Source organism: Protomyctophum bolini (assembly GCF_963924005.1).
Source record: "Protomyctophum bolini genome assembly, chromosome: 3".
Classification (NCBI taxonomy): Eukaryota; Metazoa; Chordata; class Actinopteri; order Myctophiformes; family Myctophidae; genus Protomyctophum; species Protomyctophum bolini.
The window spans coordinates 12,432,542-12,446,875 of NC_137864.1; the positions used below are offsets into that span (position 1 = coordinate 12,432,542).

General features: G+C 38.8%; 1 protein-coding gene across 8 annotated transcripts in view; it reads right to left on the reverse strand.

Annotated features, from left to right (window-relative positions):
* Window positions 1–6,737: 6,737 nt before the first annotated feature.
* Window positions 6,738–14,334, reverse strand: part of LOC308313061 (receptor-type tyrosine-protein phosphatase delta-like) — a 169,964-nt gene continuing 162,367 nt past the window's right edge. For all 8 annotated transcript variants that reach the window (XM_080759947.1, XM_080759953.1, XM_080759951.1 and 5 more), the window contains 3 exons: window positions 14,104–14,258; window positions 12,829–12,964; window positions 6,738–11,432 (listed from right to left, as the gene is read on the reverse strand). In XM_080759947.1, the coding sequence (XP_080616073.1) occupies window positions 11,364–11,432; window positions 12,829–12,964; window positions 14,104–14,258 (360 nt within the window). In that variant the 3' untranslated portion in view covers window positions 6,738–11,363. The remainder of the gene's footprint in view (window positions 11,433–12,828; window positions 12,965–14,103; window positions 14,259–14,334) is intronic.

The window sequence follows — 14,334 nt, forward strand, 5'->3', positions numbered from 1 at the left end:
GTACGGCATACTATAGCACGCCGTTTTTCATCATTTTGGAGGATTTGAAAAAAATGAAAAAATAAAAAAACGATGGGTTATAGCCCATGTTTTTTGAAATTTTGAAAAAAAAAGTTAGCCTCGTTTCTCATCATTTTGGACCATGGGCTATAGCCCATATCATACGGCATACTATAGCACGCCGTTTTTCATCATTTTGGAGGATTTGAAAAAAATGAAAAAAAAAAAAAACGATGGGTTATAGCCCATGATTAGTGAAATTTTGAGAAAAAAAAGTTAGCCTCGTTTCTCATCATTTTGGACCATGGGCTATAGCCCATATCGTACGGCATACTATAGCACGCCGTTTTTCATCATTTTGGAGGATTTGAAAAAAATGAAAAAATAAAAAAACGATGGGTTATAGCCCATGTTTTTTGAAATTTTGAAAAAAAGAGTTAGCCTCGTTTCTCATCATTTTGGACCATGGGCTATAGCCCATATCGTACGGCATACTATAGCACGCCGTTTTTCATCATTTTGGAGGATTTGAAAAAAATGAAAAAATACAAAAACGATGGGTTATAGCCCATGTTTTTTGAAATTTTGGAAAAAAACGTTAGCCTCGTTTCTCATCATTTTGGACCATGGGCTATAGCCCATATCGTACGGCATACTATAGCACGCCGTTTTTCATCATTTTGGAGGATTTGAAAAAAATGAAAAAAATAAAAAACGATGGGTTATAGCCCATGTTTTTTGAAATTTTGAAAAAAAAAGTTAGCCTCGTTTCTCATCATTTTGGACCATGGGCTATAGCCCATATCGTATGGCATACTATAGCACGCCGTTTTTCATCATTTTGGAGGATTTGAAAAAAATGAAAAAAAAAAAAAAACGATGGGTTATAGCCCATGTTTTTTGAAATTTTGAAAAAAAAAAGTTAGCCTCGTTTCTCATCATTTTGGACCATGGGCTATAGCCCATATCGTACGGCATACTATAGCACGCCGTTTTTCATAATTTTGGAGGATTTGAAAAAAATGAAAAAATAAAAAAACGATGGGTTATAGCCCATGTTTTTTGAAATTTTGAAAAAAAAAGTTAGCCTCGTTTCTCATCATTTTGGACCATGGGCTATAGCCCATATCGTACGGCATACTATAGCACGCCGTTTTTCATCATTTTGGAGGATTTGAAAAAAATGAAAAAATAAAAAAACGATGGGTTATAGCCCATGTTTTTTGAAATTTTGAAAAAAAAAGTTAGCCTCGTTTCTCATCATTTTGGACCATGGGCTATAGCCCATATCGTACGGCATACTATAGCACGCCGTTTTTCATAATTTTGGAGGATTTGAAAAAAATGAAAAAATAAAAAAACGATGGGTTATAGCCCATGTTTTTTGAAATTTTGAAAAAAAAAGTTAGCCTCGTTTCTCATCATTTTGGACCATGGGCTATAGCCCATATCGTACGGCATACTATAGCACGCCGTTTTTCATCATTTTGGAGGATTTGAAAAAAATGAAAAAATAAAAAAACGATGGGTTATAGCCCATGTTTTTTGAAATTTTGAAAAAAAAAGTTAGCCTCGTTTCTCATCATTTTGGACCATGGGCTATAGCCCATATCGTACGGCATACTATAGCACGCCGTTTTTCATAATTTTGGAGGATTTGAAAAAAATGAAAAAATAAAAAAACGATGGGTTATAGCCCATGTTTTTTGAAATTTTGAAAAAAAAAGTTAGCCTCGTTTCTCATCATTTTGGACCATGGGCTATAGCCCATATCGTACGGCATACTATAGCACGCCGTTTTTCATCATTTTGGAGGATTTGAAAAAAATGAAAAAATAAAAAAACGATGGGTTATAGCCCATGTTTTTTGAAATTTTGAAAAAAAAAGTTAGCCTCGTTTCTCATCATTTTGGACCATGGGCTATAGCCCATATCGTACGGCATACTATAGCACGCCGTTTTTCATAATTTTGGAGGATTTGAAAAAAATGAAAAAATAAAAAAACGATGGGTTATAGCCCATGTTTTTTGAAATTTTGAAAAAAAAAGTTAGCCTCGTTTCTCATCATTTTGGACCATGGGCTATAGCCCATATCGTACGGCATACTATAGCACGCCGTTTTTCATAATTTTGGAGGATTTGAAAAAAATGAAAAAATAAAAAAACGATGGGTTATAGCCCATGTTTTTTGAAATTTTGAAAAAAAAAGTTAGCCTCGTTTCTCATCATTTTGGACCATGGGCTATAGCCCATATCGTACGGCATACTATAGCACGCCGTTTTTCATCATTTTGGAGGATTTGAAAAAAATGAAAAAATAAAAAAACGATGGGTTATAGCCCATGTTTTTTGAAATTTTGAAAAAAAAAGTTAGCCTCGTTTCTCATCATTTTGGACCATGGGCTATAGCCCATATCGTACGGCATACTATAGCACGCCGTTTTTCATCATTTTGGAGGATTTGAAAAAAATGAAAAAAAAAAAAAACGATGGGTTATAGCCCATGTTTAGTGAAATTTTGAAAAAAAAAGTTAGCCTCGTTTCTCATCATTTTGGACCATGGGCTATAGCCCATATCGTACGGCATACTATAGCACGCCGTTTTTCATCATTTTGGAGGATTTGAAAAAAATGAAAAAATAAAAAAACGATGGGTTATAGCCCATGTTTTTTGAAATTTTGAAAAAAAGAGTTAGCCTCGTTTCTCATCATTTTGGACCATGGGCTATAGCCCATATCGTACGGCATACTATAGCACGCCGTTTTTCATCATTTTGGAGGATTTGAAAAAAATGAAAAAATACAAAAACGATGGGTTATAGCCCATGTTTTTTGAAATTTTGGAAAAAAACGTTAGCCTCGTTTCTCATCATTTTGGACCATGGGCTATAGCCCATATCGTACGGCATACTATAGCACGCCGTTTTTCATCATTTTGGAGGATTTGAAAAAAATGAAAAAAATAAAAAACGATGGGTTATAGCCCATGTTTTTTGAAATTTTGAAAAAAAAAGTTAGCCTCGTTTCTCATCATTTTGGACCATGGGCTATAGCCCATATCGTACGGCATACTATAGCACGCCGTTTTTCAACGGCCCATGTTCAAAAATTATGAAAAATGAGGATAACATTTTTTTCAAAAATTCAAAAAACGATGGGCTATAACCCATGTTTTTTGAAATTTTGAATTTTCTTCAAATCCTCAAAAATGATGAAAAACGGCGTGCTATAGTATGCCGTACGGTAGGGGCTATAGCCCATGTTCAAAAATGATGAAAAATGAGGATAACATTTTTTTCAAAAATTCAAAAAACGATGGGCTATAACCCATGTTTTTTGAAATTTTGAATTTTCTTCAAATCCTCAAAAATGATGAAAAACGGCGTGCTATAGTATGCCGTACGGTAGGGGCTATAGCCCATGTTCAAAAATGATGAAAAATGAGGATAACATTTTTTTCAAAAATTCAAAAAACGATGGGCTATAACCCATGTTTTTTGAAATTTTGAATTTTCTTCAAATCCTCAAAAATGATGAAAAATGGCGTGCTATGTTATGCCGTACGGTAGGGGCTATAGCCCATGTTCAAAAATGATGAAAAATGAGGATAACATTTTTTTCAAAAAATCAAAAAACGATGGGCTATAACCCATGTTTTTTGAAATTTTGAATTTTCTTCAAATCCTCAAAAATGATGAAAAACGGCGTGCTATAGTATGGCGTACGGTAGGAGCTATAGCCCATGTTCAAAAATGATGAAAAATTAGGATAACATTTTTTTCAAAAATTCAAAAAACGATGGGCTATAACCCATGTTTTTTGAAATTTTGAATTTTCTTCAAATCCTCAAAAATGATGAAAAACGGCGTGCTATAGTATGCCGTACGGTAGGGGCTATAGCCCATGTTCAAAAATGATGAAAAATGAGGATAACATTTTTTTCAAAAATTCAAAAAACGATGGGCTATAACCCATGTTTTTTGAAATTTTGAATTTTCTTCAAATCCTCAAAAATGATGAAAAACGGCGTGCTATAGTATGCCGTACGGTAGGGGCTATAGCCCATGTTCAAAAATGAAAAATGAGGATAACATGTTTTTCAAAAATTCAAAAAACGATGGGCTATAACCCATGTTTTTTGAAATTTTGAATTTTCTTCAAATCCTCAAAAATGATGAAAAACGGCGTGCTATAGTATGCCGTACGGTAGGGGCTATAGCCCATGTTCAAAAATGATGAAAAATGAGGATAACATTTTTTTCAAAAAATCAAAAAACGATGGGCTATAACCCATGTTTTTTGAAATTTTGAATTTTCTTCAAATCCTCAAAAATGATGAAAAACGGCGTGCTATAGTATGCCGTACGGTAGGAGCTATAGCCCATGTTCAAAAATGATGAAAAATGAGGATAACATTTTTTTCAAAAATTCAAAAAACGATGGGCTATAACCCATGTTTTTTGAAATTTTGAATTTTCTTCAAATCCTCAAAAATGATGAAAAACGGCGTGCTATAGTATGCCGTACGGTAGGGGCTATAGCCCATGTTCAAAAATGATGAAAAATGAGGATAACATTTTTTTCAAAAAATCAAAAAACGGTGGGCTATAACCCATGTTTTTTGAAATTTTGAATTTTCTTCAAATCCTCAAAAATGATGAAAAACGGCGTGCTATAGTATGCCGTACGGTAGGAGCTATAGCCCATGTTCAAAAATGATGAAAAATGAGGATAACATTTTTTTCAAAAATTCAAAAAACGATGGGCTATAACCCATGTTTTTTGAAATTTTGAATTTTCTTCAAATCCTCAAAAATGATGAAAAACGGCGTGCTATAGTATGGCATGAATTGAACAAAGGGCATTGTTCAATTCATCAAAACATTTAGAGACAAACAAATAGACACTTATATGTAGTTAAAGCAACAGAGTTAAGCAACAGAAACAAACAACAATGGATTCTACAGTGTAAAGACACCAATTTAATTATAAATGTCAATAAAGTTGAATATCTAATAATATCAATTTAAAATGTATTATCCAATACAAATTTCCTTACCATTTTTAATGTTTTAGTTTTGTATTGCTATTTTTATTTGCTAATTGTAGATTGACCTACTTTTTGTTTCTGGCATTCCGCTGCTTGTTATTTTTTATTTTATTTTCATGTGAAGTACTTTGAGTTGCATTTTATGTATGACATGTGCTATATAAATAAAGTTTAATATGTGAAGTACTTTAGTTGTCAAGGATGCAGACAGAGTTGAACCCAGGAGCAAAGTCACAACAAACTAGAGTATAATAATAAAGTATTTAATAAAGAATTACGAGATATCTTACACAGGGGAATGCAGGTAGGAATCAGGCATGAATCAGAATGAAATCAAAGTCAACACATGAACAGGCAGGACATCTGTGACACAGGTTAAGAACTGACAATGAGTGTTTGTACTGAGTCCAGTTTTATAGTGAGCAGGTTGATTGGAGAAGTGTTCACTGCTGGGCTGATTAGGTAGTTGACAGGTGTGTAAATGGAACTGGGTGTGCTGGAATGGGATATGGGAGGCCAGTGTGGAGACTGAGGGAGAGACAGAATGTGACAGAGTTGCATTTTATTTATGAAATGTGCTATATAAATAAAGTTTACACCACTGACTGTCCCTCCATATAAAATAAAGGCGAAAGTCACAAAAGAAAATTGATCAGTTACAATTCCAGACTATGAAGAATCATTTAATAAAGGAATACTTCCAGATTCAGTTAAAGATTAGCTACAATAATTGTGATATTAAAAGTTAAATGCTCGTCATATGACATAACAGAGAGGAATGGGCCAGACCCTGCGCGCAGCCGGGAATCGAACCCTGGTCTCCCACGTGGAAAGCCAACATCTTAACCACTACGACAATTAGAGTTATCCTCGTTTCTCATAATTTTGGACCATGGGCTATAGCCCATATCGTACGGCATACTATAGCACGCCGTTTTTCATCATTTTTGAGGATTTGAAAAAAATGAAAAACGATGGGTTATAGCCCATGTTTTTTGAAATGTTGGAAAAAAAAAGTTAGCCTCATTTCTCATCATTTTGGACCATGGGCTATAGCCCATATCGTACGGCATACTATAGCACGCCGTTTTTCATCATTTTTGAGGATTTGAAAAAAATGAAAAAATGAAAAAAACGATGGGTTATAGCCCATGTTTTTTGAAATTTTGGAAAAAAAAGTTAGCCTCGTTTCTCATCATTTTGGACCATGGGCTATAGCCCATATCGTACGGCATACTATAGCAATTCTTCCGCAACACTCCGCAATTCCTCCGCAATACTCCGCAACACTCCGTAATTTTTCCGCAACACTCCGCAATTCCTTCGCAATACTAAATACAATAGCAAATTGCGGAGTGTTGCGGAGGATGAGAAACATTAGCAAATTGCGGAGTGTTGCGGAGGATTGCGGAGCAAATTGCGGAGTGTTGCGGAGGATTTTTCTCCATAAAATAAAAAACACTTGAAGAAACTACTACAGAAAACTGGAAACACCGCCAATGTGGCGCACTGCATCCTATCCGTAGGAATGAACAATTCTGGATCTGTGTTCCGAATTAACAGCACAAGTTTATACTGCATGTTTTCTACATACAGTATAATATTGAAATACATTATCATAGTAGTTGTTTTCACATGGAGGCATTTGCACTGCACAGTGCTGCGGCTTAAAAGGACACCCAAAGGAAGTATTTCACTTCAGTTTATTTGTAACAAATCAAACTTGTGTCGACAAAGACCAGAATTCCATACAGACTTCTTTTTTTTTTTTTTTCACACACCCCGAGAACCAATGTAAGAAAATAAAAAGCACTTGTTTCACCCGGAGCAGAGAACAAAACAAAACAAAAATAAAACTCCTTACATTTACAGACCAATTGGAGGTAACAGATCCATGTAACACACCATATGTTTTTTTTATTTTTTATTTTATACAATTTATAAACTCCAGTTTTATTCATCCACATGATACATAATTGGTGGGGGGAGGGGAGAGGAGGGGGGGAGGGGAGGGTCATATAACACTTGTGAAATTGTTTATTTTGTGGTACAATATATCCATGAGGACGTCATGGATGGCGTGATGTATTGCACTGCCATAATCAGTGACTTCAGGTGAGGATCCTCTTATTATACAACTCTGTTATATCTTTTATTTTATTTATTCATTACTTTATTTATGCATTTGACTTTTTTTCCCCCGTTTTCTTTTTCTTTTCTTTAGATTACTCTGTGTGTTTTGTGTTATTTACATATTACACAACCATGTGAGCATTATAGGGTCCATCTTTAACTAGTTCAAGTAAAATTATTATTATTATATATATTTTTCCTTTGGGGGACATCAGGGATAACAGGGCGTTAATAATAGTGCATAGTACATAGAGAGAAAGTGCAAGTCTTCCCATAACAGGTGTGACCAAAGGGGGCGTCTTAAAAGTGGTACCATGCATATAAAACAAAAAAACATCAGGGTTACTGTAAGATTGTGGACAATAATATGAATGATCCCTTACATGGTTAAGCATGAATGAAGATTAAAACAAAAAACAAAAAACCTCTTCCGTCGCGAGAGACATAAAAATAGCACCTGAACCTCCCTCAGCCTTTGTCAGTAAAGGAAACAATATACAGAACAAGGGACAAAAAAACAAACAAAAAAACATCTTTACTGATTTTAGGTGCAGGTCTTCAGGTTAAACACATCCCTAGATAGTTTGACATTTTGCTTTTCTTCAAACTGACTAAGAAAGTGGCGCCACACAACTATTCAACCTTTATCCCACATAGCCGAGTACTGTGTGAGTGTGGCCTGCCTGAGCCAGTTCAGAGTCAGTGCCTGCCCAAGTTATTCGTATGGCATGATGGCAGCAAAACAGAAGACTCCACAAAAAAACCTTCTGCACAGAGCTGAAAGCCCCGGGAAAAAAATATGAAAAACCCCAAAAACTTCCAGTCTCTCTCAAAGAAAATTGGACTCTCCTCCTGCTAATGGCGTTTTTTAACTTTGTGTTTAACTTGATTTAACATTGTGAACACAACCACCCAGCCTATCCTCCATGTAGCCGACCACTGAACGCACAAAACGTACACATAACATAACATAACATAAGTTATACACAACATAATCTAACACACAATATTATGTATGTACATAATATTCCAGTTCACATACAGTACAAGCATACAAACGTAAAATACACACACACACACACACACACACACACACACACACACACACACACACACACACACACAAAAACCTTTGTAAAGTAACTTTATCAAAATAGGCGTGTAATATAAGGCACTAGAAATCTAAACTAAAAAAATAATAACGTATTGGCTGCTCCTGACATATGAGTTCGATCATTCGATTGGTTGCTGTGTGACACGCTAAGGGATGACATCCTGTACTGGCATTGTGACATGATATATATATATATATATATATATATACATATACACACACACACACTGTAGGTCTGAGGTCATCCCTCCATTTCAGCGGTTCTCAACCTTCGCTGCATCATTCAGGGCCCACTAGAAAATCCCAAAGGTGATCGTGGCCCACCCATCGGACTGACCACCGGTCCGGCAGTTTGAAGCGGCCCACCCATGGGACTGACCACCGGTCCGGCAGTTTGAAGCAGCCCACCCATGGGACTGACCACCGGTCCGGCAGTTTGAAGCAGCCCACCCATGTGGCTGACCACCGGTCCTACCACAGCAATTTGAAGCGGCCCACCCATGTGGCTGACCACCGGTCCTACCACAGCAGTTTGAAGTGGCCAGATAGCCTGGCTGGGCTTGATTTTCAGATCAATCGATCGTTTGTGTTCCGGGCTTGGATCAGTGGAAGCTAACATCGAATAATTTTTTTATTTATGTATTAGTACCTAATTGATTTATTTTTAATTTAATTTATTTTCTTTTTAATTTAATTTAGTTTAATTTAATTTAGGCCCACAGGTTGAGAACCACTGCTCTATTTGGACAAATTAAATGGTAGCGGAGGATACTATATCACTCATAACACCTTTGTGTCTGGAAAAAAATAATTACACACAGTCATCATAATAATTATTATCATCATCATGGCATACAACTGCAGTTAGTGACTTGACACAAAAATATATAATAATACATCTACTTATTGCACACTGAATCAGACAGAGTCATATATTGGTGAGCATTCCAGTGAGAAAGATCATTTCAGCCTCTCTCCCACCCTCCATTGTGTTTTTTTTTAAATCCCCCTTTCTCCATCCCTGCTTGTAAAATCATTGTGAAGCTTATTTCAACATATAAATACTATATATATATATGTAGATTCATTTCTGTGCATATGCGATGCCTCATTCTTACTTAGTCGCATGCAAGTGTGACACACCGTAAATAGCAGATCGACAAGCTCACAATGTATCCCGCTGCGACACCTTTGTGAACTTGTAGATCAACTGTTTTCACCGTGTGACCCCCGAGTGCAACCAAGTGCAGTAGAAGTCAGGCTTTAAGTGGACGTGGGGTTTCTCTGGACCTGCACAGGTGTGGGTAAAGTGTAAGGTTTGGTAGCAGCAGGTTCTAACACTTATACTTCTATGGTCCCTGGCAATTCAAAATGGCCACCCATGTTTATGACATCACAGGGCTGATAGAAATGAGGTGGCGCCTCTCTCCGACTCTGTGTGGGTAAGGTTGAAAATGAGGTGAGGCTCTTTTCGACGACAAGAACTAAGTGAACTGTATTTTGTGTTTCCATACGTACGCTACAGCTTGGTTTATTCACATAAGGTTCCCAGAACCTAATTTGGGCCCTGCTCAAGAAGGTGGTACCCAGAACTCACAACTTTATACTTTCAGAACGTTCTTTCTAAAAAAAATTATAGCAGATCGACAGGTTCACGACACGTGGCGTTGCAATGCGTTGTGGATCGGCATTCTCTTTGCGTTGTAGATCGGCTATCTTTGCTATTTGTTCGTTTTTTTTAAATGACGTAGCTCCCCTTTCAGGAGTAGTCGTGGCTATAATCTTAACGTAAACATAAAACCCATGGCAGAACTGCAGAGGTTCTGGAAGGTCGTGGGAAAGAGAGTAGACATTAGAAAGGGAAGAAGGGACTTACAGGAGGAGTGAGTGACACTCGGTGACGGTGTGGTGTTTATAGAACAGTGAACATTTTCAAATTGGCTTTGATTGTACACTTTGAAACAGTACTAATATTATATATATCTTTACAAAAAACCTCGCTACACCTCATTGGAATACAAAAAAGAAAACATTTCATGACCCTGTCTGTGTATGGTCAGAGGGGACAAAGTCACAAGTCAGTAAAAAAAAAAAAAGAGAAAAGAAAGAAATAACTAACAACATGAAATAAGTAATACCCAGTTAAAAAAAACAAAAAACAATCAGATCTATATATTTCTAAAAAACTAAATTCATCTTTAACTTTGTGGCGTACTGTACTGTACCTTTTGACCTTCTCCCAAAATTTCCCTTATGTTAATACGTGAAGCATAAGGTTGAAATGGTGTGTATTTTTTCTTCTTTTTTTTCTTTTGTTTTACTTTAGAAATATCTTCTTAATTCTCAGGAAACGACAGTCTGTTTCCAAAACAGACAAACAAAAAAAAGTATTCTTTAGTGTCTCTGTTCTTTTTGTGTGTTTTCATTTTTATTTTCTTCAATACTGTGTGCTCTGTGTGGTCAGCCTCCCGTCCCATCGGCCATTTTATGTCCCTCCTCAAAAAGTGGCTTTAAACAGCTCACAAGTTCACTCCGTCCTCGAGGCGTCTTCCATGACATTGATTCGTGTGAGTTTCTGTAGAAGTCTCAAGATAGAAAAACAAAAGTTTCATGTGACAGTTTTAATACTGTTAGTCGAGTCCTGTATTTAGGTTGGTGAAGCTACACTGGTAAAGTGGATGGGACGAGTCCCACACCCCAAACAATGTAAAGCGACCCGCGCGCTCGCAAAGGAGCGCGCCGAAACAAATACCGACCACGTTCTTTTTTTGTTGAGCTGGGTGGTGGAAGTTGCTTCTTCAGACTGGACCGATGGGTGCGTTTTTGGGGCTGAGGGTGGAAGGATGCACCCTTGTCAAGCAGGGTAACTATGGCTCAGGTAGAGGTGCTCTTGCTGGGTATATGGGGGTATAGGTCGATGGTCCCCTTTCACGCCCGCACGTGGCGGACAAAAATCTCCAAAAGACACGCTTTGCTGCCTAGTGCACTGCCTCATAAACACTTGTGACCTTTTCTGAGGAGTGCACTAGGTAGGACTGTGGTTTGGGATGTTGGTTTGGAGGGTTCTATGTTGCATAGTGGTCAAAGCTTCCCAGATACTCCAGACTGGCCCGGTAGCAGAACTGGTACTGGTCCTGGACGGGGAACACACACACAGACCACAGGACAGGGGTCATTTTGGAGGTAGTCCTACATTGTAAACATATTGTAGAACAGTGGTTGTCAAACACTGGTGTCGGGACCCATTTGTGGGTCACGGACACATTTTTATGGGTCCCTTTATTTATTTGTTTCCTACATTTTGTTTATAATTATTACTATTTCAAGACATTTTCCCCCAGTAATTTCACAAGGAAATCAAAGAAAAATCTAAGAAATCGCCCAAATTAGAAAGAAGTTTAAGAAGTGAAATTAGCCGATCTACAACGCGTCGCTTCGTGCCGTGTTGTGAGCTTGTAGATCGGCTATTTTCACTAGTTTGGGTCCCAGGCAAAAACCTAATAACCTCTCAGGCTAAAACGTTTGGGAACCACTGAAAATCATAACTTGCATTTTCGAGTCATAATAGTGTCCAAAAATAATATATATTATTTTCTATATTTACCAGGGTTGTGGCTCTTTCAGAGCAGGAACTTTGGGGGGATAGGTGTGCGGAAACACACTTTCTTTTTAGTCTTTAGATTTTTTAGAAAAGATGGTAGGACTAGAGTGTCTCTTCACCAAAAATAGCTAGCTATCTCAAGGAAAAGAGGGTGTTGTTTTTCCTTTATTTTGCCAATGGGTTCCCAGATTAGGGCATGCCTAACAATAGATTATATTAATGGTTTAAGGTACAGCAGAGGCAGCGTGTTTCATTGTCAGAACTCTGTCTGTACGGTAGCAGGCCTCTGGGTGCGTATAGCATCTTAACCCTAACCCACCTCTGTCTGGATGGTAGCAGGCCTCTGGTTGAGTAGCATCTTAACCCTAACCCTAACCCACCTCTGTCTGGACAGTAGCAGGCCTCTGGGTGCGTATAGCATCTTAACCCTAACCCTAACCCACCTCTGTCTGAACGGTGGCAGGCCTCTGGGTGCGTATAGCATCTTAACCCTAACCCACCTCTGTCTGGATGGTAGCAGGCCTCTGGGTGCGTATAGCATCTTGACCCTAACCCTAACCCACCTCTGTCTGGATGGTAGCAGGCCTCTGGGTGCGTATAGCATCTTGACCCTAACCCACATCTGTCTGGATGGTAGCAGGCCTCTGGGTGCGTATAGCATCTTGACCCTAACCCTAACCCACCTCTGTCTGAACAGTGGCAGGCCTCTGGGTGCGTATAGCATCTTGACCCTAACCCTAACCCACCTCTGTCTGAACAGTGGCAGGCCTCTGGGTGCGTATAGCATCTTGACCCTAACCCACCTCTGTCTGGATGGTAGCAGGCCTCTGGGTGCGTATAGCATCTTGACCCTAACCCTAACCCACCTCTGTCTGAACAGTGGCAGGCCTCTGGGTGCGTATAGCATCTTGACCCTAACCCTAACCCACCTCTGTCTGAACAGTGGCAGGCCTCTGGGTGCGTAGCATCTTGACCGTCTGGAAGATGTCCACCACTCCCTCGTAGCGCATCCTCTCCAGCACGATGCTGAGGGTGATGAACACACCCGTTCTGCCCACTCCAGCGCTGCACGGTGGAAAACACAGGGAGACGGAAAATACCTTCAGGGTGATTCATCAGTCCGCTGCAATGGGGTACATGCACAGCAGACCTTTTGGAAAGAACTTGGGGCCCCTTCCTTTACTTCCTTCCTTCACAGGTGTTACCGATGATACTAATGAAGGCTCTGCTCCATTCTGCCATTCTGGTCAAACAGAGTCAGCTGGATGCTGCTATCTTGGCTCACTAGAAACACTCTGGATCTTAAGTGTCCTTGAGTGCGTTCCAAATGGCCCGGTACTGGTGTACAAATGTGACCAGATTTGACTGAGAGGAGAAAAACTGGATTTTTTTTTGTATCCAAAATGAGTAAAAGGGTCCATTTGGTTCAATTTGTACACTCTCACTCTCACCCATTCTTCCCTGCAACTTTCCAATGTTTGCATATTTACGCCGTCGTGCGTCGAATATAGCCGATCTACAAGCTCACTACATGACGCGGATGCGTTGTGAGATTATAGGTCGGCTGTCACGACAAAGTATGAATCATGCTTACAATGGTTTTGTCTTGGCACGAATATGTGGTGTGAACTAGGACTGAAGTGCTTAGGCTCCATGTATTATATAACTAATTTCAAGTCATTTAAAAAAGTGCTTTGCCTTTGTTAACAGAAAAATCTGCAGCCTTCATTTAAACCTGAAAGTGTAAAAACGGCAGTGTTAATTTTGTCGACTAAGACTAGACTAAGACTAAATATTTTCCTACTATAAATGCGCCTCCCCCTGGTCAGCCTGATGCAGAGGAAAGGAATAATGTGTTCCTTCCACGCGCTACGTCCGGCTGGGGAAACTCTCCCCTGTCAGGTGAAAAGAAGCAGCTTGGACTCCTCATGCATAGAAGGAAGCATGAGGTCAGTCCGCTGCCCCCCACAGGTTGGCAGATGAAGTGTGCCCAGGATTACATTAGATAATTGACACTGGGTGAAAAACAATGAGTTGCAAAATCGTGGGATAAAAATGTAAGATTTAAGACTAATAGGACTAAAGACTAAATGGTGTGTTATTCAAAAGACTAAATCAAAATCTGCTGAAAACATGAACACTGCCCAAGTGGAGCCGTAATGGTCTCAGTCCAACACCTCCATGCAGAGACTCGGAGCACTTACCTGCAGTGCACTGTGATTGGCCCATCCTGGCCAAACTGCTCTTTAGTTTTGTGCACCTGGCCAATGAAATCGATAAATCCCTCGCCTGACTTTGGCACTCCTTGTTCCGGCCAATCGGTGAACTGGAACTGACGCACGGTCCGTGATTGGCCGTCCTGGAGTAATGGCAACATTTGTAGTTAATGCTCATTCTTCAGTTTCATACAAATTATCTCTCAGGTAGAGTCTGAG